The 27,416-nt window shown below is 51.1% G+C and overlaps 2 protein-coding genes and 1 pseudogene across 3 annotated transcripts in view; 2 read left to right on the plus strand and 1 right to left on the minus strand.

Annotated features, from left to right (window-relative positions):
- The window catches only part of PHLDB3 (pleckstrin homology like domain family B member 3), a 19,942-nt gene extending 7,225 nt beyond the window's left edge, over positions 1 to 12,717 (plus strand). Inside the window, exons 10-16 of the mRNA XM_032388951.1 lie at positions 5,848 to 5,947; positions 6,098 to 6,188; positions 6,275 to 6,362; positions 6,548 to 6,604; positions 10,349 to 10,568; positions 11,189 to 11,274; positions 12,296 to 12,717. Coding sequence (XP_032244842.1) covers positions 5,848 to 5,947; positions 6,098 to 6,188; positions 6,275 to 6,362; positions 6,548 to 6,604; positions 10,349 to 10,568; positions 11,189 to 11,274; positions 12,296 to 12,430 — 777 coding nt within the window. The 3' untranslated portion in view covers positions 12,431 to 12,717. The remainder of the gene's footprint in view (positions 1 to 5,847; positions 5,948 to 6,097; positions 6,189 to 6,274; positions 6,363 to 6,547; positions 6,605 to 10,348; positions 10,569 to 11,188; positions 11,275 to 12,295) is intronic.
- A 5,168-nt stretch (positions 12,718 to 17,885) lies between these two features.
- Positions 17,886 to 21,653, plus strand: LYPD3 (LY6/PLAUR domain containing 3). Of its 2 annotated transcripts, none has more exons than XM_032387941.1 (5): positions 17,886 to 18,008; positions 18,628 to 18,759; positions 19,523 to 19,693; positions 20,013 to 20,174; positions 21,039 to 21,653. In XM_032387941.1, the coding sequence occupies exons 1-5, from the start codon at positions 17,927 to 17,929 to the stop codon at positions 21,524 to 21,526; spliced, it is 1,035 nt and encodes a 344-aa protein (XP_032243832.1). In that variant the 5' UTR covers positions 17,886 to 17,926; the 3' UTR covers positions 21,527 to 21,653. The 2 variants fall into 2 exon arrangements, with proteins under 2 accessions (XP_032243832.1, XP_032243833.1); XM_032387942.1 differs by having other exon boundaries at positions 17,903 to 18,008; positions 18,631 to 18,759.
- Positions 21,654 to 23,486: 1,833 nt separating this feature from the next.
- LOC116622502 lies at positions 23,487 to 23,596 on the minus strand (annotated as a pseudogene).
- Between the last annotated feature and the right edge of the window lie 3,820 nt (positions 23,597 to 27,416).

Below are 27,416 nucleotides of genomic sequence, written 5' to 3' on the forward strand. Positions count from 1 at the left end.
AGACACAGCGAGAGAGGGAACACAAGCAGGGGGAGTGGGAGAGGGAGGAGCAGGCCTCCTGCTGAGCAGAGAGCCCGATGCAGGGCCCGATCCCAGGACCCTGGGATCATGACCTGAGCCAAAGGCAGACGCTTAACAACTGAGCCACCCAGGCGCCCCTGCCTCGTCATTTTTAATGACTCTCATGGTAACACTATAAACAGGAAGACTAGGACACCTGATATTTGTTGAGTCCTTAGAGTGTGCCAGGCACTGTTTTAAGTGACTCACACGGATTCACTCAGTTGGTCTTTGCAATGATACTACCAGCTAGGTTCTTGCGTCCATTTTATACGTAAAGAACAGAGGCAGAGAGGTGAAGGTATTTAAATAGCTAGAATGCAGCGGGGCTGGGATTTGAACTAGGCACTGGTTTCAGTACTCTAACCGCTCCAGGCTCCTGGTGGGGTGCGGGGGGGGGGGGGGGGGGGCACAGGAGTCTCCACCAGGCTCTGACCCAGCCCTCCCTCTGCCGATGGGGATTCAAGGCTTTTGTAGTTTAAGCAATGCTGTTATGAACACCCGCGTGTGCGTATGTCCTTTTTCATATACCCAATAATAATATTAGTTAATATTAATTATCCTAATGTATTGTCTGATGTCATTATACACCATGTATAATATTACTATAATATGTACTATATATTATTTATTAATTAATGTTAGTCAATATTTTTTTTTTTTTTTAAAGATTTTATTTATTTATTTGAGAGAGAGAATGAGAGAGAGAGCATGAGAGGGGGAGGGTCAGAGGGAGAAGCAGACTCCCCGCTGAGCAGGGAGCCCGATGCGGGACTCGATCCCGGGACTACAGGATCATGACCTGAGCCGAAGGCAGTCGCTTAACCAACTGAGCCACCCAGGTGCCCTAATGTTAGTCAATATTAATAACGATCATGATTTTGGAGAGCTTAAGGTAGGCCAGGGTTGGCTCTAAGCCATTTTATCTTTTTTTTTTTTAAGGTTTTATTTATTTATTTGTCAGAGACAGTAGAGAGCGAGCACAAGCAGGGGGAGCGGCAGGCAGAGGGAGAAGCAGGCTGAAGTAGGCTCCCTGCTGAGCATGGAGCCCGATGCAGGACTCAATCCCAGGACCCCGGGATCATGACCTGAGCCACCCAGGCATCCCCCATTTTATCATTTTGAAGCATGGAGTTGCTATTATTTGGACGTGAGAAGCAGCCATATGTTGGCTGTGTGACGTGGTTCAAGCTCATAGCTGTATCATGAAATCGATCTATAAAGTGAAAATATTCCATTCTTTGCTCAGAGGAACCCCCCAAAGTAGATCCCATTGTTGTGTGGGTAAAGGGTTTGCAGACTTCCCCTCTGGGAAATTCACTTTCCAGCTGGTTGCCCTGGCAGCCTGATAAAGGTGAAGGGTCAGCCGCGTTGCCAGGCAACATGACTTACGGTAAATATGACCCTTAGAAGTAAATTGCCGACCTATAAAATACTTGCCGGGAAGCCACATCCATTCCTATGGAGTTGTTACCTGACTTATTGGCTCCCGCGGACCCTGTGCCCACGGCCGGGGATCCCGTACCCACCTGGCACCTGGGTGCCACCTGGGGGGCCGATCCGGACACTCTCCTGGGTGCTTTGCACCAGGCCACTCATTTAATCTTTGCATCAGCCACGCAGGGTGGTGGGACTAGTCACTCCCGAGTCACAGCCTCAGGAAGTGGCAGAGCTAGGTCTGGGCCAAGTCTGCCTGTTTTCCATGACCAGTGCCTTCCAGGAGGCCAGGGGGTCGCAGGAATCCTTCAGAGTCCGGGTGGGCAGTGCCGCTGGCCCCAGCTCGGAGGGCACAGGAAGAACGCAGGGGGGATTTATTTACGCGGCCAGGTAAACCAACACAAGTGGATGCATAGTGTGTGAATTAACAAATGACTCCTCCTTGCTCCTTCTCTCTCTCTTTCTCTCTCTCTCCCTCTCTCTCTCCCTCCCTCCAAGTCCCGTTAAGGCTCAAACTCCACCCCTTCTTTCCAGGATCAGGTGTTGCCCGAGCGTATGGACCCTGCTTGGGTTCAAATACCTGTTCTGCCGCTTCCTAGCTGGCTGAACTGAGATGCATCTCTTTTCCTCAGTTTACTTAGCTGCCAAATGGGAATAATAACAGCGCCCACTGGTTGATGGCTACGGTGCTTAGCATGGTGCCTGGCACATAGGAATTGTTTAGTGAATGTTCTGCCCTTACTCTGGTTATCATTACAATTAGGGTTATTACAATTATTAGCACCCTTCTGCTACCCACTTCCACCCTTGTCTCTGATTTTGTGACCCTAGACCAGCCTCTTTCCTGAATGTCTCCATCTTACTTTTTGTCTCCCAACAATCTCTTCCCCACACAACAGCCAGAGTGATCTCGACCCCCCCCCACTTCAATCCTCCCCCACCTAATGCTGTCAGTGGTCCCCCGAGCCTCCTCACCTCAGCGAGCGGGTCCCTGCATGATCAGGCCCCTGCCCACCTCTCACCACTGTCCCCCACATACGCTCTGCTTTAGCTGCAGGAGCCCTGACCTGCCAACATTCCCTTTTTGCTCCTGCCTCAGGGCCTTTGCATTTGCTGATCCTTCTACCTGGAACACTGTTCCCCTCAATCTTCCCTGACCCACTCTCATTCTTTGGGCCTTAGGGTCAGTGTCCAGAAGGCTGCCCCCAGTCTTCCAGTCGGAAGCTGATCCTCTCTTAGGACACCTGATTCTCTTTGCTCACAGCTGTTTCTGATGACATAGTTATTTGTACGATGGCTTATTCAGTTCCTACAACATGAGCGCCATGCGGACGTTTCCTCTCCCAGGCATCTCAAGCTAGGACATGCTGGGGATAGCGGTTGAAGCAAGGAAAGAGTGAAGAGGCCCAGGGGCTCAGGACTCGGTGTCCTCCCTGCGGAGGGGAGCGAAACTTTCCCGACTCCCTGGGCTTCTAGAAGCTTCGGTGGCCCTGCAGGGTGCCAGGTATGCCGTGAGGCACGGCATGAGCACTTGACAAGTCCTGGCTGTTACGATTTTGTCCAACTTTTTTTTTTTTATTAAAGATAACACGCATATAGAAAGTCACGCGGAACACACGCCCAGCTTAATTATTACGTGGGAACATTCTGGAGCTGCCAACTATGTCAGGAGGCGGTCCTGGCAGCCACTCCGGAAACACACCACATGCCCCGAATGATGACCCCACCCGCCTCCCGGGGAGGACCACTGGCCTGACGTTCCTAGCAATCTCTTCCTTACATTTCTTTAAAGTTCAATCAATTCAGTGTCTGTCCCTAAACACGATAGTTTACTCTTTTTTTTTTTTTTGGCGGCTGTATATTTTAAGTCTTTTATAGACTTCCCCTCTGTTTTCTTTTTTTGTCCCCCTTGCAACTTACTTGGTGAAGAAACCAAATGGCTGTCCTGTAGAGTTTCCCAGGCAGGGTTTGCTGATTGCGTCGTGGGGGTCATTGTCACCTCTCTGCCTCTTCGTATTTCCCGGGAAGTCAGCTGCAGGGGCCCGAGCAGAGGCAGGGTCAGCATTTTGCAAACCTCGCTGGGGGCGGTGTGCCTGTTTCTCTTTCTCTGGCATGGGTGCCTTCATCTGTTGGTCTAGGAGAGGTCTCCAGCGGTAAAATTCCAATCTGTTATTCCTCCTCGGGGCGCCTGGGTGGCTCAGTGGGTTAAGCGTCTGCCTTCAGCTCAGGTCATGATCCCAGGATCCTGGGATGGAGCCCTGCATCGGGCTCCCTGCTCAGCGGGAGGCCTGCTTCTCCCTCTGCCCCTCTACCTCTCTACCCCGCTCGTGCTCTCTCTCTCTCTCTCGAATAAATAAATAAAATTCATTATTCCTCCTCATCTATTCATCGAAATACTCCCATAGAGAGAGACTTGCCTTCCTGGGTAACCAGGGGTATGGTTTTTGTACAAAATGCAGGACACATACTTCCTGGTTTCACTTTATTCACCTCTCTTCAAAATAAAAGAGTTGCTTCGGTTGCATCCTTTCCAAGGTAACCAATTCGATTTTTCCTTTACTGTTACCAACTCACGGATTAAATTTATTTGATGAGTTGTGATCTATAGCAGTGAGTATCCTTATTGGTGCTCAAATTATGCAAGGTATTATTTTTATTATTTATTCTTTTTTTTTTATTTTTTAAGTAATCTCTACACCCAACATAGGACTCGAACTCACAACCCCAAGATCAAGAGTCGCACACTCTTCCCACTGAGCCGGCCACACGCCCCATTTCTATTCTTCATTGTCCATGCAGAGTTGTTTTTTTTTTTTCCTTTTAAAAGTCAGTTTTATTTCTTTCTTTATTACTCTCAAGAGTATTATTATAAATTATAAATTACTGTCAAATTTTCATCTTTTGGTAACTTTTTATTTTAAAATAATGTAAGACTTACAGAAAAATTGCAGAAATAGTAGAAAGAATACCTGTATATGTGGCCTTCAGATTCTGTAATTAACATTTTACCACACTGGACATTTGCTTTATTACTCTCTCTATACATAAATACACACACAGACGCACACACAGACATTTTATTATTCTCTCAAAGCGTGATTTCCCCTTACCCCTAAATACTTCTACATTTATTACCCAAGGTCAAGGCCACTCTCTTACATAACCACACTGCAGTAATCAAATTCAGGAAACTAACGTTGAGATAATATTATTGAAAGAACCAGATATTCATATTTTGTCAGCTGTTCCCCTATTGTTTTTTCTAGCAAAAACAAACCAAAACAAAGCCCCTGTTTTTTTTCTGGCCCAGGAGCGCAGGATACATTTGGTTGTCAGGTTTATTTTTTTAAAAAGCCAACATTCCCCTCATTCAAAGTTGGAGGGTATGGCAGGATATTCAGAGAGATGACGCTTCCCTCATTGTCTCCATCCATTGCGTTCACCTTCTGGGGGCAGCCCCGGGTTACCAGTTTCTCGAGTCTTCCCGGAGATATTCAGTGCTTATGCAGTCTGTCATGAATATACTTTTGTCATCTTTTTATGCAGAGCTGGTATATTCTTCATGCTGCTGTGCACTTGATTTTATCTTGGAGATTATTATCTGTCTGGATAGAGAGAGCATCCTCCTCTTATACGCTGGAGAGCTTTCTGGGGTGTGGATGATGGCTGGTTTATATACTCCGCCTCCTTCTGATGGACACTTAGGTCGTTCTCTGGCCTTTACAGGGCATCACCTCAAACTCAAGTCGTTTTGTACATGGATGAGTGTCGTCCATAGGATATAGTCCTAGAAGTGGAGTTGGGGCTCAAACGTTTAGGCATTTGCCGTTTTAAAAATACAGAAAGCCAAAGTGGCCTCTAGGAATGTTGTTCCAGTAGAAACCTCCCCCTCCCCCAGCATTGTGGGGAGAGCCAACGTGATAGGCTTTTTTTTTTTTTTTTTACAGTTTTATCGAGATATAATTGACCTACGCTACAATTCACCCATTTGAAGTGTACAATTCAGTGGGTTTTCATATATTCACAGAGTGGGGCAGCTGTCCCCACACTCCATTTTAGAGCATATTCATCACTCCCAGAAGAAACCCTGCATCCTCCAGCTGTCCCCCCTCAACCCCCCTCCTCCCCCCCGAGCCCTGGCAACCACTCATCTCCTTCCTGTCTCTGGAGCTGCCCATTCTGCACATTGCCCTGTGCGGGCCTGTGTGCCCAGCTGCTTTCGCCCAGCATCATGTTTACAGTAGCTTTCTGATCTGAGCCAAGGAACCACTGGTTTTCCTTGGCAGCCCTCCGACTGGCAGTCGAGATTGAGCCCCTTCTCCCATATGCATGGGCCTTGTGTGTTTTCAGGGCTCCATCGGCCTCCAGAGGACTGGAAGCCTGCCCCGGAAGAGGGGAGAGAGAGCGAGCCAGAGGGGATCCCCCCGACCTCTGTCCCTCCACTACACTGGTGAGGGTCCCTCCCAATCCCGTGGACCTCCTCCCCCATCACCGCCCTTCCTGCAGCAGGGATGGAGGAATCCGGGTGCCTGTGAGTAGAGGCGGAGGGGCTTGGACAAGGGAGAATCCTGGCCCCCTAGCCCCAGCCCTTCTTCCCCAGGACCCCTCGAGTCCTCGGCCCTCCCACCAGCATCAGGAGACTCTGGAAGACACCCGCTCTATCAGCTGCTGAACGGTGGCCCTGGGAATAGGTGAGACGTCAGGGAGGGAGAAGGTGGGGACGGGGGAAGAGGCTGGGCCACTGTAACCCGCCCAGGTCTCTGTTCCCCCCTCCCAGCTGTGGGGCCCTCCATCCAGACATCGCCCGCATGGAGCGGCTCCTGCGGCAGGCCGTGGCAGAGAGGGAGCGACTGCTCAAGGCCAGGGTGAGACCCCAGGCCCTCCTCCTCACGGTCAGGAGCCCCTACTCCAGCCCCCTCTTCCTTCAGACCCAGGAGTCCAGGCCCCCAGCCCCCTCCTCCCTCAGACCCAGGAACCCACTACGTTTTTCCCTTCTCCCCACTTCTTATTGCATAGCATCCTCATTGACTCCTTCATCCTCACCCCACAGGAAGGGATGAGAAGAAGCAAAGAAGGTTCCTCAGGCCCTGCTGTACCTGCCATCATGGTCAGTCCACCCCTGCCCTCAGCCCCACCTCCCTGTTCTGTTTCTGCCCCGGCCTCTGCTCTTTCTTCTCTCAGCCTCTCCTCTCCTCCAAAAGAAAAGCGTCTGGGGCTTGGCCAGGGGTGGGGGGGTGACTAAAAAGGCCTGGTTTCTGTTCCCATTATGGCTATCTATATCCATGGCATGTCCTCAGGTAATACGCTCTACTTCTCTGCGCCTCAGTTTCCTCTTCTATAAATGGGTGGTAAAGTCAGCAGTTACTGTAAAATGAGGGCAACGATATGCTGGTTTCAATTCAAATTTGATTCAAAATCACTTAAAACATTTAAAAATTTGTTTGATTCTTTTAAAAATCTTTATTATACAAATATTCAAGCATATGCAGAGGTAGAATAGATTGGTAAGCCCTGTGTACCCACCATGCAGCTTCAGTGATTACCATTCTTTTTTTTTTTTTAAGATTTTTATTTATTTTTCGTAATCTCTACACCCACCGTGGGGCTCGAACTCACGATCCCAAGAACAAGAGTCACAGAGTCGTACACTCCACCAACTGAGCCAGCTGGGCTCCCCAGTGATTATCAGTCTCGAATCTTGTCTCGGTTGCCAACTTTGTTGTACTGACCCCTCACCTACTTCCCACCGTGCACTGGAATATTTTAAAGCAGATTCCACATATTGTCTCATTTCCTCCATACCTCACTGTGTATCTCCGATAGATAAGTTTTCTGTTTAACGTAACAAAAATGCCATTGCCATACTTTAGGAGATGATTAATAATTCTGTTACATCCTAATATGTGATCCACATTCACATCTCCCTAATTATCTCTGAAATGTCTTTTCATGGTTGGTTATTTGAATCTGGATCCAAGAAAGTCCACATAATGCATTTAAAATGTCTTCTAAATCTCTGAGATGAAGAGTCCTCCCTCCCTACTTTAAAAAAAAAAAAAAATGCCATTTATTTGTGGGGGGAAAAAATTGAGTCATTTATCCTGCAGAGTTTTGCACATTCTGGATTTAGCTGACTGCTCCTTATTAAAATTTTATTTTTACCCCTGCTAATAGCATGAATACATTTTTGTTATAACAAATGCTATTGAATTTGGGGAAGTGAGGGTCTCCCCATTGTACTTCAGGAGGCACAAGTGTTTCCTCTTGTTGAAAAGGCTTCAAATCTTTTTTTTTTGTAAATATTTTATTTATTTTATTAGAGAGAGAGAGAGCACGAAAGGGGGGAGGAGCAGAGGCAGAGGGAGAAGCAGACTCCCCACTGAGCAGAGAGCCCAACGCAGGGACTCGATCCCAGGACCTTGAGATCATGACCTGAGCCGAAGGCAGACGCTTAACGACTGAGCCCCCCAGGCGCCCCCTTCGAATCTTTTTGAATACTTTTCCACATACACTGATCAAACCCTTTTTTGTGAATTTATTTTTCCCATAAGCTAGCACATTGTTCTCAATCTGCTTTTTGTTTTCTCAACCATCTGTCCTTTTCTTATTCTTATTGTTATTATTATTTTAATGTTTCCTTTATTGAGTGCCTACTGTGTGGCAGGCCCAGGGTCACAACAGTGACCCAAATAGCAATCCCTGCCCTGGGGGAAGCCGGCATTTAGAGGCAGATGGACAGAAAAAGCAGCTTCAGTAAGTGAAATTTTAAGTAGCCTGTCAGGTGCTGATAAGCAGCAGGGAGTAAAATAAAGCAGGCGGGCAGTGGAGCCTTCCAGGCTGCCAGGCATAAGTACCTCATTAAAAATGAAGCACTCCTGCTTTGGAGCATCATCATTTATTAAACAGCCCCCTGCTCTGTCCGCCCCCGCCCCCGTTTCACCCCAAGCTGCTTTCTTCTGCGCACACGCAAGTGTTTCTCTGGGATTCTCACCTAGAAGCGCAGTCCCGGGATTGGAGAGCCTGACCTCGAGCTCGTCCTTGAAAACAGTCTTGTGAGGAGGGTACTGTGATAGCCCCCGAATTTCAGCGACGGGGAAACTGAGGCTCCGAGAGGGGCAGGGGTTCCGTGGGGGTGACATGGTGGGCGACGGTGGAGTCGAGAGTCCCGAGCCCACCGGCTCTCCTGGATTGAAGCCCCCGTTCTGCCACGTCCTACCTGGGTGACCTTGGTGAGCCACTTCCTCTCTAGAAGCCTCAGTTGCCTCATCTGGCAAATGGGGACAAGAGAGAGGGTTTTTTGGTTTGTTTTTTGTTTTTGGAGAGGAAAGGAGGTGATCACTGTGATCACTTGGCACAGTGCCCGACAGGGAGTGGGACCTTTCATACCCATTGGTGATCCTTAGTGTAACTTTTTAATTTGGCCACAGGACCCATAGAAGATTCCAGGCCCCAGTGGGTGCCCTTTTAACTGCTAACTGCTCCTTCCCCTCCTATGCATCTCCCCTCTGCCTAGCCCTTCCCATCTCCATCCAGTGAGTCTCCTCTCTGTTTCTCATCCCTCCTACCCTGGCCTCGCCTCTGTTTTCTCAATTCATTTTCTCAGCCCTTGATACCCGAGGTGTGGTCCGTGGACCAAAGGCATTGGTGGCCTGGGAGCTTGTTGGACCTGCAGAACCACCCCCCAACCCCTGACTGAACCCGAGGCTGCATTTTAACAAAATCCCTTGTGGGTCTGCCTGTTCGCTCAAGTCTGAGGCACACTGCTCTGAGCCTCAGTGTGACCATGGGGATCATTACCGTTCTTTGCAGGGATCAGAACAGGTACAATCAGGCTGGGCCTCGTACACACTAGACGCTTTCATTGCCTTGGTTCTCCCCTTTCTGGCCTGAGATGACACTCTGCTGGCGAGTCCTGGCTTGGTCAGCTCTCGCTATGTGACTTGGGCCTAGTGACTTAACCTCTCTGAGTCTTGCTTTCCACATCTGTAAAATGGGGGTAATGATGTACTTACCTCCCCACTCCACTTTTTTTTTTTTAAACTTACCTCCCAAGAGAGTTTGAGAGGGCAGAGGGATTATACCTATAAAGTGCTTAGCACAGGAAATAATCGCTGATTTCATCACAACAAGAATAACAACAACAGTAATGGAAACCACTCTCATGTAGGGATCACTTACTTGGTCCCTGTTTCACAGTATATGAGGGTCCCACTGGGCTCCCTCACTTCTCTGCCATACCTCTTGTGCTTCAGGGTGAGCTCTGGGGGCAGGAAGACCTGGGTTTGGGTTTCAGCTCTACCCCCTAGAAGCTCTGGGTGACCTCGGGTGGATCATTTTACCTTTTTTTTTTTTTTAAACGATTTTATTTATTTATTTAATTGACAGAGAGAGAGACAGCGTGAGAGGGAACACAAGCAGGGGGAGTGGGAGAGGGAGAAGCAGGCTTCCAGCCGAGCAGGGAGCCCGATGCGGGGTTCGATCCCAGGACTCTGGGATCATGACCTGAGCCGAAGGCAGTAGCTTAACCAACTGAGCCACCCAGGCGCCCCTCATTTTACCTTCTTGTACCTCAGTTTGTTCATCTGTAAAATGGGGCTCCAGTAGCCCTGTCCCAGGGGCAATCATGGGGAGTCAAGTTGTTGCTGCTAGTAAGATGGGGGCAGGGTGTCCTAGTCACTGAATGGAGCTGCCAGAATCATTCTCATGATTGGCATTGTTGATATGGTTGGTTAAAGGCTGTGGCCGGCCTTACAGGGGAGCAGGGGAGCAGGACCCCCCCCCCCCCCCCGCCGCGGGCCCCCCCCCCCCGCCCCCCTTTGATGTCAGCTGCCCCCTTCTCTTCCCTCCCCAGGCCCCGCCCACGCCCCCACCCCGCCCCCCGGGCCCTCGGGTCTTGGATCTCCGGCAACACCTGGAACGCTGGGGCCACCATCCCGAAAGCTGCCCGCACCTAAGGGTGTCGGGAGGCTGCTGCCGCGGATCCTTGGTGAAGATGGGTGGCCGCATAAAGACCTGGAAGAAGCGGTGGTTCTGCTTCGACCGCCAGGCCCGCCGTCTGGCCTACTACGCCGGTAAGCCCGGCCTGGCCACCTGGGTCCTTGGGCCCCTAGGACCCTGGAAGTGGCGCCTCCAGAGGCCTTCCCCACCAGACACCTAAGAGACCCCGCCCCCTGCCCCCTTCTCGCTCAGGCCCACGAGTCTGGATCCCCATCCCTGTTAGCGACCCAGAATCCAAATCCCCAGCCCTCCTCGGTGACATGGGTAACACTTTCGTACAATTCTGGCTCCCCAAACCCCATTTTTTCCTAAGATACCTGGAAGGAATATGAACCGGCATTGTCCTCGCCCTCCCTGCACCCTCAACACCCAGCAGTCCAGGCCCCTCACCCTTCTTCTCCCGGGCAGTCAGTGATTCGGAACCTCTCCTGAGTCTCTTTTCTTCTCCAGGACCAAGGCAGTCAGGGACCTAGGATTCCAGCTCCCCAGACCCCATTCCCCAGTCTTGTCCAGTCTCCCTTCCAACCTCAACATTCACTCACCTCCCAACCAGGGTATCTTAGGGACCTCCAGACTCTGCCACCATTCCCTCACCCCAACACCAGTCTCAGGACTTGGGTCTAGCGACCCCTGCCCGGATGCACAGACGCACACATCTCACTAGCTGTCTCCCCCCCTCACCTCCCTCCGTTAGACAAGGAAGAGACCAAGCTCAAAGGCGTCATCTACTTCCAGGCCATCGAGGAAGTCTATTACGACCACTTACGCTGTGCCTTCAAGGTGAAGCCCCCGCTTGGTGCCCCCCCCCCCCGCCTTCCTGGTCAGAGCCCCTGCAGTCAGACCCTAGCTTGCCCCTGGGTAGACCGCACCATCAGGGTCCTCCATCCAGCCCAGAAGGAGCCCACCGGGTCATTTCACTGCAGCGACTACAAATTAAGGGCTCAGTCCCTGGCTCTCAGCCACTGTTAACTTTTCTTGGAGCAAAAGATCGAGAGCAAAAATTTGGCAAGCTCTGATGCCAAGCTGGGAATAAATGGATGAAGACGTCAGGGTAAGGATGGAGGCAGCCTGGGAGCATCTAGAGGAGGCGATCATTTCTCAGTCTCTGCCCATGGTTGCCAAATGGGAGTGGGCCACACGGTGTTACTTCATATTCTTTTGCCCTAAGGAACTCAGGAATTTGAAATTTGTACAAGTGCAGTGCCAGAAATCTAAATGTTGGCAACTGGTACGGTATTTAGAAAGCTCTGGGGAGCAACTGACTATGGCCTTTTAGAGCTTAGGTTGGAATCCCAGCTGTGGGACATCAGTAAAGTGACTTCCTTTAGCCAGCCTTCATTTTCTCACCTGCAGAATGGGCACAGTATAACCCATTTTCTCAGACTTGAGAAGGTTAACAGAAAGTAATGAATGGGTCTAAGGGATATACTCAATTCAGGGTTGGCAAGTAGCTACTTAATAAATGGAGTGTAAATACTCGCTTTCTCCACTTACAAACCAGGGGGACCTAGATTTGGGGGGATGTGAATGCTTATATTTCTAATATAGAAGGTAGGCTAGAAACGGGACATGGGTCTTCCTTCTAGATTCCTCCTGCTCCCCAAATCGTAAGCCCCCAAATGTTAATTCACTCAATCTTCATAATCCAAGGAGGTAGGTAGCATTATTTAGGAAGGCAGATGGGGAAACTGATTCAGAGAGTCTAAGTAATTTGTCCAATGCCATACAGCACGTAAGTAGCAAGGCTGGGATTCGAACCCATATGTTCTCTTAACCACCTTCATTCTGCTGCTTAACCCAGAGCCCCAACCCTCGCCTGACGTTCTGCGTGAAAACCTACGAACGCCTATTCTACATGGTGGCGCCCAGCCCGGAGGCCATGCGTATTTGGATGGACGTCATTGTGACAGCTGCTGATGAGAATCACGCCCCCTGAGGGGCCCGCCCTCTTGGGGGACGTCCCGGCGAGGCTCCGCCCCCACAGCGTCACCCCACCCCACCCCCGAGGCCCCGCCCGCTGTGGGAAGGCCTGGGTCCGCCCCTTTGGAACTTCCGGGAATCCTGCAGGTGCCGCGGCTCGGCGGGCCTGAGCCGTGGTGTTTTGGGCTGCAGGTGCCTTCCCGCGACGGGAAGCCAGCCCTTGGGGCCCTGCCCCGGTTAGGAGGAAGATTGCGGGGGCGGGAAGGAACTATTTATTGGTGCTCCCGCAATACCGAATTAAACACGGAGGAAGACAGTTGCTGCTGTGTATTTCTGGCGCAGGCGTCCCGGGGCCCCTTGGCCCCTAGGCAGGACATCCGAGTTATAGGTATCTCTGAGAGTCAAGCGTCCCACAGCCCGCTCTCCTCGCTTTAGGAATGGAGGCTTCAACATTAAGGTCAAGGCTCAGAGAGGGAGGTGGGGAGGCATGCGTCCTTAATCTTTGGCAATTTTGTTTTTTTAGTTTGTGGGCACCCCCCCCCCCTCCGCTTCCATCGTTTTTGACTTGACTGGGCGGTTGGCAATTTTGAAGAACTTCTAGGCTCCTGCCCTCTGGGCCTTGGCACATAATTATTCCCTCTGCCCTGTCCTTAAGCAGCTAGCTCCTCGTTCCTCAGGTCTTGGGGTGTCCCCTCCTCCAGGAAGCCCTTCCTGCTCCCCTGGATCAAGCACCCCACTTTGAGCTCCCTGTCCCATCCCTGAACACCCTAGGTCATCACTGGTAATGGATCTGTGTCCCATATGGACTGGGAGTCCCATGAGGTCCGAGCCAGTGGTGTCCTGGTTACTACCACATCCTCAGCACCACAGGGCCCATTCATTCCATGAAAGTGGAAAAAATGCTTCCCTTTCACCTCCTGGTCTTTGTACATACTGTTCCTTTTGCTTAGATACCTTTCCTCACTCCACCCTACTACTCATCATGTTGGTCATAGCTTAGATGTTTCCTTCACCAGGAAGCCTTCCCTGATTCTCCTGGCTGAGCAAGGTGCTTCTTCTGGGCTTCCTGTGCCAGCCAGCCCTGATCCAGCCTGTGCCTCCCCCATCACAGCCTTGACGACTCTGGATCATCACTGTCGATGAGTGTGTCTTCTGTGCTGGATGGGAGCCCCAGGAGGTTGTTCGAGTTACTCTTCTGTCCTTGGCACACAGCGAAAGGCCTAAGTGCAAATTAGGTGCTGAAGGAACGTTTGCTGGCTGAATAAACTGATGAGAATGAGCTGCTAAGGATCGAGGACAGCAGAGAACAAAGCAGACAAAGAAAGGGCTCTTAATTCTTTCAGTCTTACTCAAGGTGTCCCCTCCTTTAGGAAGCTCTCCTTGATCCCTAGACTGGATCAGGTGCCTATTCTGGGCTTCCACAGTCCCCTGGGATTGCTCACTACAGCCCTGACCATTCTAGGCCCTCACTGTGTAGAGACAGGTCTTCGCCCACTGGAAAGACCTCTCTGGAATGAGGCACTCAGTCTCTCTGGTTCCCATTTGCTCAGGGCCTGGGGGTCCTGTTTCAGGATTTCTTAAGGCTCCAGATGCGGTGCTCCTAAGTCTTGGGAATACAAACACCTCAATCCCCGGGCCCTCGGGGGACCGCTGTGTCCCTTGGCCTCCACCCCCGGGTGCCAGGCATCTGGATTCTTGGATCAATTCATCCCCCCAGCCCCTCTGCAAACTGAGTGCTCACGGAGGCCAGCCTCTCAGACATGTGATCAGTGTAGTTGACAGGTCCCTGTGCCGAGAGCCCTTTCAGGTGTGATGCTCTGTGGTTGCCATCTGGAAATTCTTAATTTTCTTTTTGAATTTGGATTTTTGTAAGTGCGGTCTGAAGGGATGTCAAGCATGCGCTAGAGGGGACTGGAGCCTTGGCTCACACACAGCTCCACCTCGGGCCACCTCCCGCGTCCCTGGGACAGGCTCTGTCTGCCTTTATCTCCCTGCCCCTGCCCCGTGACCACTGTCACCTCAAACTTCAGCAGGGCCTGGGTGCAGCCGGGAAGAGCAGGGTCATGCACTCGTGCCTCAAGGCATCTCGGGTGGGGCATGGCAGTGGGCAGCTGCCCACCGGAAGGGGAGCCCAGCCACCCAGTTACTCTGGCTGTGGGACAAGGTCTGCAGATACCTGTGAGGGTCTGTGCTCTCAAGCGTCCAAGGTGTTTGCCTTTGGGACTATGACATTAAACACCAGGAGGAGTGGAGAAAGACGGCAGAAGAAAGGAAAAATGCATTTCTATTTTAATACCTTTAATGGCTTTTAAATACTCTTTCCTGCCTTTTGAACTGGGTCCCCAATATTTACATTTTGCACCGAGCCCCACAAATTATGTAGCCGGCCCTGCCCCTAACCCCACCCCTTCCCTGACACATCCCAGATTGTATGTCCCAGAGGGAGTGGGTCTGAAGATAGGCTGGGAATGTCACCAGGCTCTGGACCTGCCTTGGCCCAGGGGACAGGAAACCATAGTGGATATGGCCCCAAGGTTGTCTGAGGCCCTGGCCTGACCTCCAGAACTGGGGACTGCCTCCACACTGACCTCTCTGTTCGCATATCTGGGGAACCAGCTTCTAGAATCACTTTGCAGTGACCTCTGGGAACAGGAGCAGTGAAGAATCACAGAGCAGGTGTAAGGAGAGGCCCCACATTCAACCTTCCCTCTGCTCACTGGGCCTGGGCCAGGTTGGGGTCAGCACCCAGCATCCAGGCAGGCCTGAGCAAGAGGAGACTCCCCACCCTGGGTACCACTCCCTCCCAAGATGCTAGTTCTTCTGGTCTGGCTAGTTGGGGTTCCTCCCTGAAACTCTCCCACGCAGCTGGGGCCTGCAGGGCCTCTGGTCCCAAACACACAATAGTTACAGTATTATTACCCTGCCTCGCTCCATCCCTCAGGAGATAGGTGTTTTCAGGTCCTTTTGGCAAAAGAGGCAGCTGAAGTTCAGAGAGGAAGTCCCAGTTGCTTGTGGTCACACAGCAAGAGGATGGCACAGGCAGGATTAAAATTTCAGTCTGTCCGATTTCGGAATTGATACTTTGACGCTGCTTCCTTTATTATAAAACAGATCTCTCAGAGGTTCAGAGAGGTAAAGACACTTCCTTGGGGTCACACAGCAAACCCTAAGCGGGGCTGGGATTTCAAGGCTGGAAGGCTGGAAGGCAAGGAGGCAGGGGCCCAGTGCTGGATGACTTCACAAGTAGTCATTCACTTTCTCTCTGTGAGCCTCAGCATGATGCCAAGTGACGTCACCTATATGACTGAGGTGCTAGTCATTATTGGGAATAGGGGTGCCCAACGGGGTCTGGGGAATAGATAATATCTTTATGGACACAGCCGCTATTTTTCCCTGGCACAGAAACATCTTATCTATGAGCCGGGAAAAACAAAGGAAGGTTAGAGATGTAGCTTATATAATGATATAATATAGCATAATAATATAAATGTTATTATATAATAAACATAATCTATATAAATACTATAACACAGCATAACGTAACATAGGCAGTCAGTTATATGAGCCTGGATGTGGGGATGCTTAGTCATTTTGCGGTTCGCAGGATGTTCTTGTTTGTTTCAGAATTCAGACGCGGTCATGCAGTGGTCCTGAGTGTGTCCCCCTCCAGCACGTCACAGTGTGGCCCTGGCTGGGGTTGGTGTTGTTGGTGTTGGTGTGTAACAAAACCCCACGGCCTCACTGTGGGTGCCTGGCCAACTCCCTGATGTCAGGGGCTGCTTTTCTTCTTTACCTGGAAGACTGCTCAGCTCCCTCACTGGTCTCCTGGCCTTCTCTCTCCTTCCAGAATCCTTTCCTTTTTTACACAGAGGCCACAGTGACAGTCTTTCTTTTCTCTCTCTCTCTCTCTTTTCTTTTTTTAAGTATAATGTACATTTAGCGAAGTATATAAGCATACAGCTGTGTAATTCTTTTTTTTTTTTTAAGATTTTATTTATTTATTTGTCAGAGAGAGAGAGAGAGAGCACAAGCAGGGGGAGCGGCAGGCAGAAGGAGAAGCAGGCTCCCCGCTGAGCAAGGAGCCTAATGCGGGACTCAATTCCAGGCCCCGGAGGTCATGACCTGAGCCGAAGGCAGATGCTTAACCCACTGAGCCACCCAGGCGTCCCCAGCTGGGTAATTCTTTACAAATTTGTACACACATATAACTACTGCCTGGAGGAAGATAGTAGGGGCTCATCACCATCGCTCCTTTGGGACAATGGAATCCCTGTTCTGTTCTAGAACTTCATGTAAATGGAGTTACATGGTATGGTTTATTTGAGTAAGGCTTCTGAGCTCTACATAAATTTCGAGATTCATCCATGGGGCTGCAGACACCAGTGGTTGCCTTGTTTTCACTGCTGAGTGATATTTCCCATGGGGTGAATGACCCACTCATTCTTTTCCGTTCCCTTCTTGATGGATATTTGCATTCGTTCCCAGATTTTGATCCTATTAAAAAGCAAGTCTGCGGGCGCCTGGGTGGCTCAGTCGTTAAGCGTCTGCCTTCGGTTCAGGTCATGATCCCAGGGTCCTGGGATCGAGCCCCGCATTGGGCTCCCTGCTCAGCGGGAAGCCTGCTTCTCCCTCTCCCACTCCCCCTGCTTGTGTTCCCTCTCTCGCTGTGTCTGTCTCTGTCAAATAAATAAATAAAATCTTAAAAAAAAAAAAAAAAAAAGCAAGTCTGATTGTATCCTCTTCCCCCACCTCTGGCTGATTTAGACCCTCTTAACGTTTATCCACTTTTCTCAGAATTCACTGAAATCTCTTCACGGGGCCTGTAATGTCCTGACCGGTCTAGCCCCTGCCTGGCTCTTGGGCGTCAGGGTCCACCTTCCTCCTCTTTGTCCTCTGAGCTCCCTCTGCTTTGTAATCGGCTCTGCCCCCGTCTTTGAACCACAGCTTGAAGGACACCTTCCGGCAAGCTTCACTGACCAACCAGCCTCCACCCCTAGACTCCATACCTCCTTGGAGCTCCCTACACTTCTCCCTTCATTGTTCCTTGTATATAACAGTTTGTGTGATCACTTAATATCTGTCTCCCCCATCAGACAGTAAGCTCCGTGAGGACGGGCACTGGTTCTGTCTTGCCCTCCAACAGTCACCCAAACCAAAGCTTGCCCCCCCTGTTAAGTACTCATGAAATATTTCCGGAGTGCTGAGTGTCGAGTAGACCTATTCTGAGCCTCAGTACTTTCCCCTCTACCCCCCCCCCCCCCCCCCCCCCCCAACCCCCAGACTTTCTCCTGGGGACTGTCAGGGAACCTTGCCTCCTGCCCTTTCCCTCCTCAGCAGCTGTGGGTGACGCACCCAAGGGTGGGTGCCCCGCCCCACGGCGGACGCTGATTTGGCCTGGTTGGGCAAGGCCAGCGTTGCCTGGGGGGAGGTTACTCATCCTGGGCTCAGGTAAGAGGGCCCAGGTTGGGAGGCGGCACACCCAGGGGGGACGCTGAGGGAGCAGGACGGAGCCATGGACCCTGCCAGGAAAGTAGGCGCCCAGGCAGTGATCCGGACGACAGGGCAGCTGTTGCTTCTGCTCCTTCTTGGAGGAGGTGGGTCTGTGGCCAGAAGGGGATGGAGGGGGTACAGTAGGGGCTCTAGAAAGGAGCTGTCTCCTACAGGGGGAGCTGTGGGGAGGATCTCCCATCCTGAGCAGAGGGGGCTGTGGGAAAGATCATCTGCTCCGGTCGAGGGGGCTGTGGGAGAGATCCCCCACTTTGGGCAGAGGGGGCTGTGGGGGATGAGTCCTGCCCTGGGGGACTGTGGGACAAGTTCTTCCATCCTGAGTAGATGGGGGCTGTGGGAAGGATCCCCTGCCCTGGTCAGAAGGGGCAGTGGGAAGGGATTCCTCACTGAGCTGCCTGGACTGTGGGAAGAGTTCTGCCATCATGAATGGAGGACTGTGGGAAGGTGTCCCTCCCATCCAGAGCCGGGATCCCCCATCTTGAGCGTAAGGGACTGTGGGAAGGATGCTCCCACTGCAGGCATAGGGGGCTTGAAGAAGAGGGGCACCAGCTTTGTGGGGAGGTTTTCCTTACTCCTGTCCTGGAAAACAGTGGCCAACAGCATTGTCCCGTCCCGGGGACAGAGGGCATGGGAAGGACCATTTCTCCTTTCCGGGAGGAGGCTTCAGTAGGGATCCCTTAGTTCTACTCGGCCCTGCATCCCCAGGAGCGCAGGCCCTGGAGTGCTACAGCTGCGTGCAGAAAGCGGATGACGGATGCTCTCCGCACAAGACCAAGACGGTGAAGTGCGCGCCGGGCGTGGACGTCTGCACAGAGGCCGTGGGGGCGGTGGAGACCAGTGAGTGGGGCCCTCTGGTCCATTCCTACCCCTACACGCTCCCCCAGCCAGGCCCCGCCTCCTTTTGTCCCGCCCCTTCTGAATGGGCCCACATCCATTCGGCGCCCTCCAAGCGTCCCTTTCAGCCTGGCTGGAAGCCCTTCAACACAACCACGCCGTTAGGGCGCGGGACTGAGGGGTGAGTGGGGTGAACTGGGAGAGCCCGGATTTGGGACCCGGTCCCCTTCGAGGGCACACCCTATCCATTTCCGCCCCGCCCCTGAGACCTCCCTACTCACCCTGTCCCTGCCAGAATCCTCTATCCAGGTAGGCCCGTGATCATGCAGACCCCTCTCGAGGTCTCCTGCTAGGTTCCCTAGACTGAGGCTCCGCCCCGCTGGCTCACCCCCGGGGGGAATGCCGCCCCTATCTAAGGCCACAGCTCCTGGGAGTCCCCACCTGTCTCTGCTCCTGTGCCCTTTATGTCAGTCTCCCAGTTCCTTCTTAGGATGCTTTCTGCGGTTCCGTCCCTCTGTCGCCCCGCCCCGTCCTACTCCACTCTTGGCCCTCCCCACTCGGTTGTGTCCAGAGTCTGTCAGCCTGTCTGTTCCCGCGGACTCAGCTCTTTGAGGTTCTGCCCCTCCGTCTGTCGTTCGATCGGCTTTCTGAGGCCCCTGTCCTTCGACCCTGGCCTGGCTGTCTTCTGGGAGGGGGGTAAGGGGGGTCCACTAGAGGCCCTGCCCCGAGGCCCCGCCCCTGACCCCGCCCCCTCCCCTCTCCGCAGTCCACGGGCAGTTCTCGGTGGCAGTGCGGGGCTGCGGTTCGGGACTCCCGGGCAAGAATGACCGCGGCCTGGACCTTCACGGGCTTCTGGCCTTCATTCAGCTGCAGCAGTGCTCCCAGGACCGCTGCAACACCAAACTCAACCTCACGTCGCGATCGCTCAACCCCGCAGGTCGGTGGGGGCGGGGCCCTAGGCTCGGGGGCGGAGCCACACCGCCGCTGAGCCACTAAGGTGATCCCAACCCGGAGGCGGGAGAACGCGGCACGGGCTGGGGGCGGGGCCACGCGACGGCAGGCGGGGCTTCATCGCGGGAGGCCCCGTGGGGGTGGGACGCTAGGGGCGGGGCTATGGGGAGGGAGAGAGGCCACTGGGTGGGGGCGGGCCACACCCTGGGCGGGGCTAGGGGGACTGAGCCCGGAGTCCGTCGGGGGGCGGAGACGTGCTTCCGGAACCTTCTGGACCCCTTCCCTCCAACCCGCTGCCCTCGCAGGCAATGAGAGTGCGTACCCGCCCAACGGTGCCGAGTGCTACAGCTGCGTGGGGCTGAGCCGCGAGGCGTGCCAGGGCACGGCGCCGCCCGTCGTGAGCTGCTACAACGCCAGCGACCGCGTCTACAAGGGCTGCTTCGACGGTAACGTCACCCTGACGGCAGGTGAGCGAGTCGGGAGCTCGGGGACCACGGGAGTTGTGGTAGCCTCTCTGAGGCCTCATGGGCGGTGGGTAGCCCTTTACCCGAAGAGTGCCCCCACCTCCAACACGTTCTGGAAACTGTAGGCCTAAGTTCTTGTCTGATGCTAGAGCGTCAGGAGAGATGCAGCTCTATCCCCAACGTAGCATGGGGCTGCGGATGCTTTTGCCCTAGAGGGTTTTTTGGGGAAATACATTTCCGTAGAGGCGTGCCAGGTGCAGAATGGCACGATGTGTTATGGGAAATGGAAGCCTCCAAGCTTCTAGATTGCAGGGACTCTAGTTCCGACTCCTTAAAACTCAAGGAGTTCGCCCCCGCCCCAACCACTTAGGAGAGAGGTAGTTCATCATGCTGGCCTCTCTCTGCCTCGGGGAGCCCTGGGGGATGTTTTTCAGACGCCTCTTCTGCCTGGTGTATTATGGGAGATGTAGTTCTGAACTCTTAAGACAAAATTTTGGCAGGGGTGGGGATGGAAGGGAGAGAGATGGGGGAAAAAGTGAGCAGAGGGCTGTAGGGAAAGTTTGTTGGGCTATTTGGTCTTGTGAGAGGTGTATCCCTGTCCAAACTTCCCCAACTTTTCTCCCAAGGCATTGTGGGACTTGTAGTTCATCCTGCACCCTTTTCCTCTCAAAAGTGGGAAATGTGGTTCACCATGTGCCAGAGACAGTGGGACAGAGTTTCTCAAAGTGGGGCCTGAATTGAGACTTTGGATTAATGGATGCCGAGCCCTTCTGCCCCCCGTTTTGGGCATTCTTGCCCTTGTCTTGCCCTTGTCTTGCCCCTATCTGCAACCCTCCCACCACCGACCTACCTGTCTCCCTCCTGCAGCGAATGTGACTGTGTCCTTGCCTGTTCGGGGCTGTGTCCAGGACGAGTTCTGCACCCGGGATGCGGTGACAGGCCCAGGGTTCACACTCAGTGGCTCCTGCTGCCAGGGGTCCCGCTGTAACTCGGACCTCCACAACAAGACCTTTTTCTCCCCTCGAATCCCACCCCTTGTCCTGTTGCCCGCTCCTAAGCCCACCACTCTGGCCCCAACCACCTCTGTCACTACTTCTACCCCAGCCCCAACCACTCCTGTCTCTACCACCAAACCCACCTCAGCGCCAACCAGCCAGACTTCTCCACAGGAAGTACATCCGGAGACCTCGTGGAAAGAGGAATCTAGCTTGGCCGCAGGTGCTGCTGGCCACCAGGACCGTAGTAATATGGGGCAGTCCTCTACAGAAGACGTGGCCTATGGTAAAGGCTCTGCAACTTTGTCCATTGGGTTGGCGTCACTTCTGTTGGCTGTGATTGCTGGCAACTTACTATGAGTTTTCCCATCTAGAAACCTCCGTCTTGCCCTATTCCCTGGCCCTGGGCACCCTCTCTTCCCGTTACTTCCCTTTCCCTGACTGGACTGGGCTGGCCCAGCGTCTGTTCTTCCAATCTCCCCCACCCTCCCCAGCTTCTGCTGCACTGGTTTGCGGCCTTGGGAAATAAAGTTACCGTTGTATATATCCTGCCAGGGTGTTGCAGCTTTTCGAAGGCATCAAATGCATCTCCCTCATCTTTGTCTCTCCCTCCTCTCCTCTTGGTGCCTGGGACCGAGAAAAGTCAGGGCTGTCACAGGGAAAATGGGAGAAACAATGATGAGCTTCCTGTTCGCCTTCTTATAGCCAATCTGGAATATGGGGGGTGGAGCGGGCTAATCATGCCCTCCTCTGCTGGCTGCTGCCCCTGCCCCCCATCTCTGTGGCAATTTTTTTGGCATCCAACTTCCTTACTAGACTGTGAGCTCCTCAAGGGCAGGGACCGTGCCTTATGCCCCTGTGTGGTCAGCTTCTGGCACAGAAAGGTCTCAATAAAAGTTTAATTCCTTTGTATAGTGTTTTGAAGGATTCATTTCTTACACTGACTTCTTAGTGTAACCTCTTAGCTGAGCTAGGGCAGGAATGCCAAGACCTTTAACAGAGAAGCTGAGATCTAGAACCATAGCCCTGGGGGAAGTTGGGGTTTGAACTCCTTTCGTCTCCTGGGGTTTAGCCAGCTTGTGGGGCAGTCCCACTGACGAGGGGGATGCCCTGTGAAACCATTAAGCGGTGACGAGGGTGAATGGGGCTTTTAGCAACGTTTGGGAGCAGAGGGGAGCTTTGTTTAATGGGTCGTACACCCTCCCCAGGCCCCACCCACCTTGTCTTCTGTTTGGCTTCTTAAGAATCGTTCTGTGGGCTTAGCCACTGCGTCCCACTTGTCCAGAGGTCTCAAGGGTGCTGCTGTCAATCTCTGCTTCATGTTGGGGACTTGGGACCTGAGCTCCACCTCCATCTCCTCCAATCAGATGAAGGCGTAGAGGCCGCTGGGAGGGAATGCCTGGTTTGGGACTGAGGCCCTGGCCGACTTTGGGACTGCTTGGTGGAAGGGCGACCAGGTGTGGGCAAGAGCAAGATAATAATAGTAATATTTCCAATATCACTATTAATGAGAAAGAGTATGACAACACAATAGTAAATGATGATTATAGGAACAAAATAGGAAATTAATAAGAGCATGAACAACAGTAATAGTAACTATACTTAAGGAATGTTAATCACTTTTAAAAGTCTTACCACACAGCCAGGCCTGTACTAAGGGTGTTTGCACCTGGAGTCTCATTTAATTTTCCATATACATTCTCAGATGGGATGATTGGGGAAACTGAGGCTCAGAACGGTAAAGTAATTTACCCACAGCAAGTAATCCGTGTATCAGGTACTGTTTTGTGTGTAATCTGTGTATCAGGTTTTGTTTTGTGTGCTGTACTTGGATTAACATACTTAATTTATACAACCATCCTATGAGATAAGTATTAATCATCTGCATTTTACAAGATGAAGAAACCAGACCCAGAGAGGTTGAGAAACTTGCTCCAGGTCACCCAGCTAATAAGCACTGGAACACAGATTTGAACCCAAGCAGACCAGCTTTACAGAGCCTGCCCAAGATGGCTGTAACTTTTCCTTCAGCTTGACTAAACTTGAGATAGGCTTCTCTCTGCTTTTATTTTATTTATTTATTTATTTTAGATTTTTTTTTGTAATTCGACAGAGACACAGTGAGAGAAGGAACACAAGCAGGGGAAGTGGGAGAGGGAAAAGCAGGCTTCCCGCAGAGCAGGGAGCCCGATGCGGGGCTCGATCCCAGGACCTCGGGATCATGACCTGAGCCGAAGGGCAGGAATGGCAAGACCTTTAACTTTATCTATCTATCTATCTATCTATCTATCTATCTATCTATCTATTTTTCACATATATTAAAAATATGGAACGCTTCATGAGTTTGCATGTGATCCTTGTGAAGGAGGGGCCATGCTAATCTTTTCTGTATGGTTCCAATTTAAGTATATGTGCTGCCGAAGTGAGCACTTACCTATAAATTTTAGATCAGCATTGCCCAACAGAAATATATTGCAAGACGTATTTACATTACATGTGTAATTTGAAATTTTCTAGTATCCACATTAAAAAGGTAAAAAAAGGTGTGGTTAATTTTAATAGTATATTTTAACCTCATATATACAAACATCATTTAAATAAGTTATCCATATACAACCATTATTAATGAGATATCTTATGGGGATTTTGTACCCAGTCTCTGGGATCCCTTGTGTATTTATGCTTACATCACATTTGAACTCGCACAAGCTATGTGTCAAGTACTCAACATCTAAAGCTTTAGAACTTTGCATAAATAGAAATATACAGCATATCCTCATTTGTGTAAGGCTTCTTTCATTCCACAGAATGTGGAAATCATGGTTTGTTTTTTTTATTCTTTTATTGCTGGACACCTGTGCTGTTTCCAGTTTGGGGCTATTATGGATAAAGCCCGCTATGAATATTCTTGTACACTTACTTTTATGGACATAAGCTTTCGTTGCTCATGTGTAAATTCTCAGCAGTTGAATTGCTGTGTCAGAGGATTGGCGTGTGTTCAGCTTAGGAAGAAACTACCAGACCCTCTTCAAAACCGGTTGTACTGTTTTTTTGTTTTTTTTTAAAGATTTTATTTATTTATTTGACAGAGAGAGACACAGCGAGAGAGGGAACACAAGCAGGGGGAGTGGGAGAGGGAGAAGCAGGCTTCCCGTGGAGCAGGGAGCCCAATGCAGGGCTCGATCCCAGGACCCTGGGATCATGACCTGAGCCGAAGGCAGACGCTTAACAGCTGAGCCACCCAGGCGCCCCAAAACCGGTTGTACTGTTAAACAGTCCTGCTCATGGAGACGAATTCCTGTAACTCCACATTCTCATCAACGTATGGTGTCATTCGGAGTTCTTCTAAATGTTAGCCCATCTGTAGATGTGATGTAGTATGTCATGGTGGTTTCGGGTGCATCTCCCTGAAGACTAATCATGTTGAGTCGTTCCTCACTTGTTTGATGTCCGAGGGGGTAACAGGAGTCACTTTGTGGGGAGCTGAGAAGGTAGGACATCAGAGCGCAGGCGAGGGAATGGACTTGGCTGTGTAGGCTGACTTCTGGAATTAAGGGCCCACTGGAGGTTATGAGTCATGAATTTAAAGTAAGACTTTCCAGCAGGGTTGTGTGATTTTTCTCCAGCTTTGGTCGCTTACACGGGTACAAGCATTGAGCAGGTGGAAAGGGGGACATGCCAGATTGCCTTGTCAATAGGACAAAGCTGGGGGCTCGAGCGTGCATGCAAAAGAGAGACTGCCATGATTCAGAATGGATTTAAGGTCGGAAAGGAGGGAAGGTGGGACCTGAGGGATATGACAGAGGGGTCATTCATTCATTTATTCATTTCATACATTTTTTAAAATTAAGTAGGCTCTACGCCCAACTTGGGGCGCGAACTCGTGACCTTGAGGTCAAGAGTCTCATGTTCCTCCAGCTGAGCCAGCCAGGCACTCCAGATTTCATACATTTTTTAAAGATTTGTTTATCTGAGAGAGAGAGAGTGCATGCACGCAGGCAGGGGAGGGGCAGAGGGAGGCAAGCAGACTCGCCCCTTCATATATTTTTATTTAACATGTACCATGGGTCAAGCATCTTGCTGAGTGGTGGGGATATAGCTGTGAACATGAAATCATGGTTTGGGCCCCGGTAAAGACGCACCCTGGCTGAGTTGCTAAGAGCTTAGATCTGGATCTACAATGCTAGCCCTTAAGTCTTGATCCCGTGGCCACCATCAGTATGAAGTGGGCAAGTTATTCAAGTCCCTGTGCCTCGGTTTCTTCATCTTTAAAACCGAGGTGACCTACAAAGTAAGAAAATAGTCGAAGAATGATGGGAGTGTGTCAAAAGGACACATCTGAAAGGGGCTGTCTATGACCAAATCTGGGGCAAGTTGAGCACCAAATTAAATGATAGTAAAGGATTATAACCCATTGAATAAACAGGAATCCATGACTACATAGTGATACTAAGGGTGTGAGTAAGTCAGGGCGCCTGAGTGGTTCAGTTGGTTAAGCGTCGGACTCTTGATTTCGGCTCAAGTCATGATCTCAGGGTCGTGAGATCGAGCCCCATGTCAGGATCCATGCTCAGCGCAGAGTCTGCTTGTCCCTCTTCCTCTGCTATCCACCCCCTGCCCCTGCTCTCTCTTTCTCTCAAAATAAATAAATAAAATCTTTTTTTAAAAGGGTGTAAGTCAATAAATAAATAAGCAAAAGCTCTTTCTTATAGTCACAAGTCAACAAGTGAATGTAGAGGGAGTGATGGAATCAGAACATCACCATTTAGGAACCTTCTAAGAATAACTGATTCAGGCAGGAGCCAGTAATAGATGCTATATTTTGATTTAAAATAAGAAATAAATATTTGGTCTTTGGCCTGGTTTCTGGCTCAGAGTTCCTGACACCTATGGAATTTCCTGAATGATAAGAACAATAAAAGTGTCTTCATATTCATAACAAACCCCTTTCCGTCACACCTGAGTTTATGTTAATGAGGCAACTTTTGGAAAGCGCCGAGGGGTGGGGGCTGGTTGCCTGGGGAACCAATCAGGTGATTAGATTCATTCCCACCCCGTCTGAGCTCCTGGGAGGGGAGAGGGGCTGGGGATGGAATAATCAGTCCCCAGTAGCCAATGACTTAATCAGTCTTGCCTATGCAGTGACGTCCTGCATAAAACCCCAAAGGATGGGGTTTGGAAAGCTTCTGAATCGGTGATCTCCTGGAGATGTGGGGGGAGTGGTGCGCTCAGAGAGCATGGAGGCTCCCCCATACCTCGCCCTATGCGTCTTTCCATCTGGCTCTTCCGAGTTATATCTTTTTATAATAAACCGGTGATGTAGTAAGTAAAATGTTTCTCTGAGTCCTGTGAGCTTCTCCCCATGAGATACTTAATTTCATAGGAAGGAATATTGACATAAAAAGACCTCCCCCCTTCCCCCCCCCCGCCCACCGCGCGGGGAGGCGCCTGGCTAGCTCAATCCAAGGAGCTATGACTCTTGATTCAGGGTCGTGAGTTCAAGCCCCACGTGGGACATAGAGATTACTTAAAAATAAAATCCTTAAAAAAGAAAGGAAGGGGGGCGCCTGGGTGGCTCAGTCGTTAAGTGTCTGCCTTCGGCTCAGGTCATGATTCCAGGTCCTGGGATCGAGCCCCACATCGGGCTCCCTGCTCGGCGGGAAGCCTGCTTCTCCCTCTCCCACTCCCCCTGCTTGTATTCCCTCTCTCGCTGTGTCTCTCTCCGTCAAATAAATAAATAAAATCTTTAAAAAAAAAAAAAAAAAAGAAAGGAAGGAAGGAAGGAAAGAAAAGGAAGAAAGACCCTGGAAGCACCACTTTAACCGAGTGATCAAAGTTAACATCACTCGTAATGGACAGACACACATCTTGGGCCTCCTGATACGATGTCCCAAGAAACGACACAGCATTGCTTTCCGTGGTACTGGGCAAAACATCCTGAACCTAACCGTGTGGGGACATCAGACGTGCCCAAACTGAGGGACCTTCTACTAAGCAAATCACCTCTGCTCCTCAGAAATATCCATGTCATGAAACAAAGGATGACAGAGACCGTGTTCCAGATGAAAGGGGAGTAAGGAGCCCTGACCACAGAATGCAGTGCATGAGCCAGAATTTTCTTTTGCTACAAGAGACATGATTTAAGTAACTGGGGAAAAAAAAAAATCTCAAGAAAGCCCACAAATTAGATAATTGAAGTCCAATGTTAATTGCCTGATTTAGATACTCTGCTTATAGAAGAGAAAGTCAA

This window comes from Phoca vitulina, unplaced genomic scaffold (genome assembly GCF_004348235.1).
Source record: "Phoca vitulina isolate PV1807 unplaced genomic scaffold, GSC_HSeal_1.0 scaffold52, whole genome shotgun sequence".
NCBI lineage: Eukaryota > Metazoa > Chordata > Mammalia > Carnivora > Phocidae > Phoca > Phoca vitulina.

Excerpts from the sequence above, each read along its gene's own strand:
- LYPD3 (XM_032387941.1), top strand. The coding sequence starts at position 17,927 with ATGGACCCTGCCAGGAAAGTAGGCGCCCAGGCAGTGATCCGGACGACA. Across the intron at positions 19,694-20,012 it reads GCGATCGCTCAACCCCGCAG|GCAATGAGAGTGCGTACCCG; the intron begins GTCGGTGGGGGC and ends CTGCCCTCGCAG. Across the intron at positions 20,175-21,038 it reads TAACGTCACCCTGACGGCAG|CGAATGTGACTGTGTCCTTG; the intron begins GTGAGCGAGTCG and ends TCCCTCCTGCAG.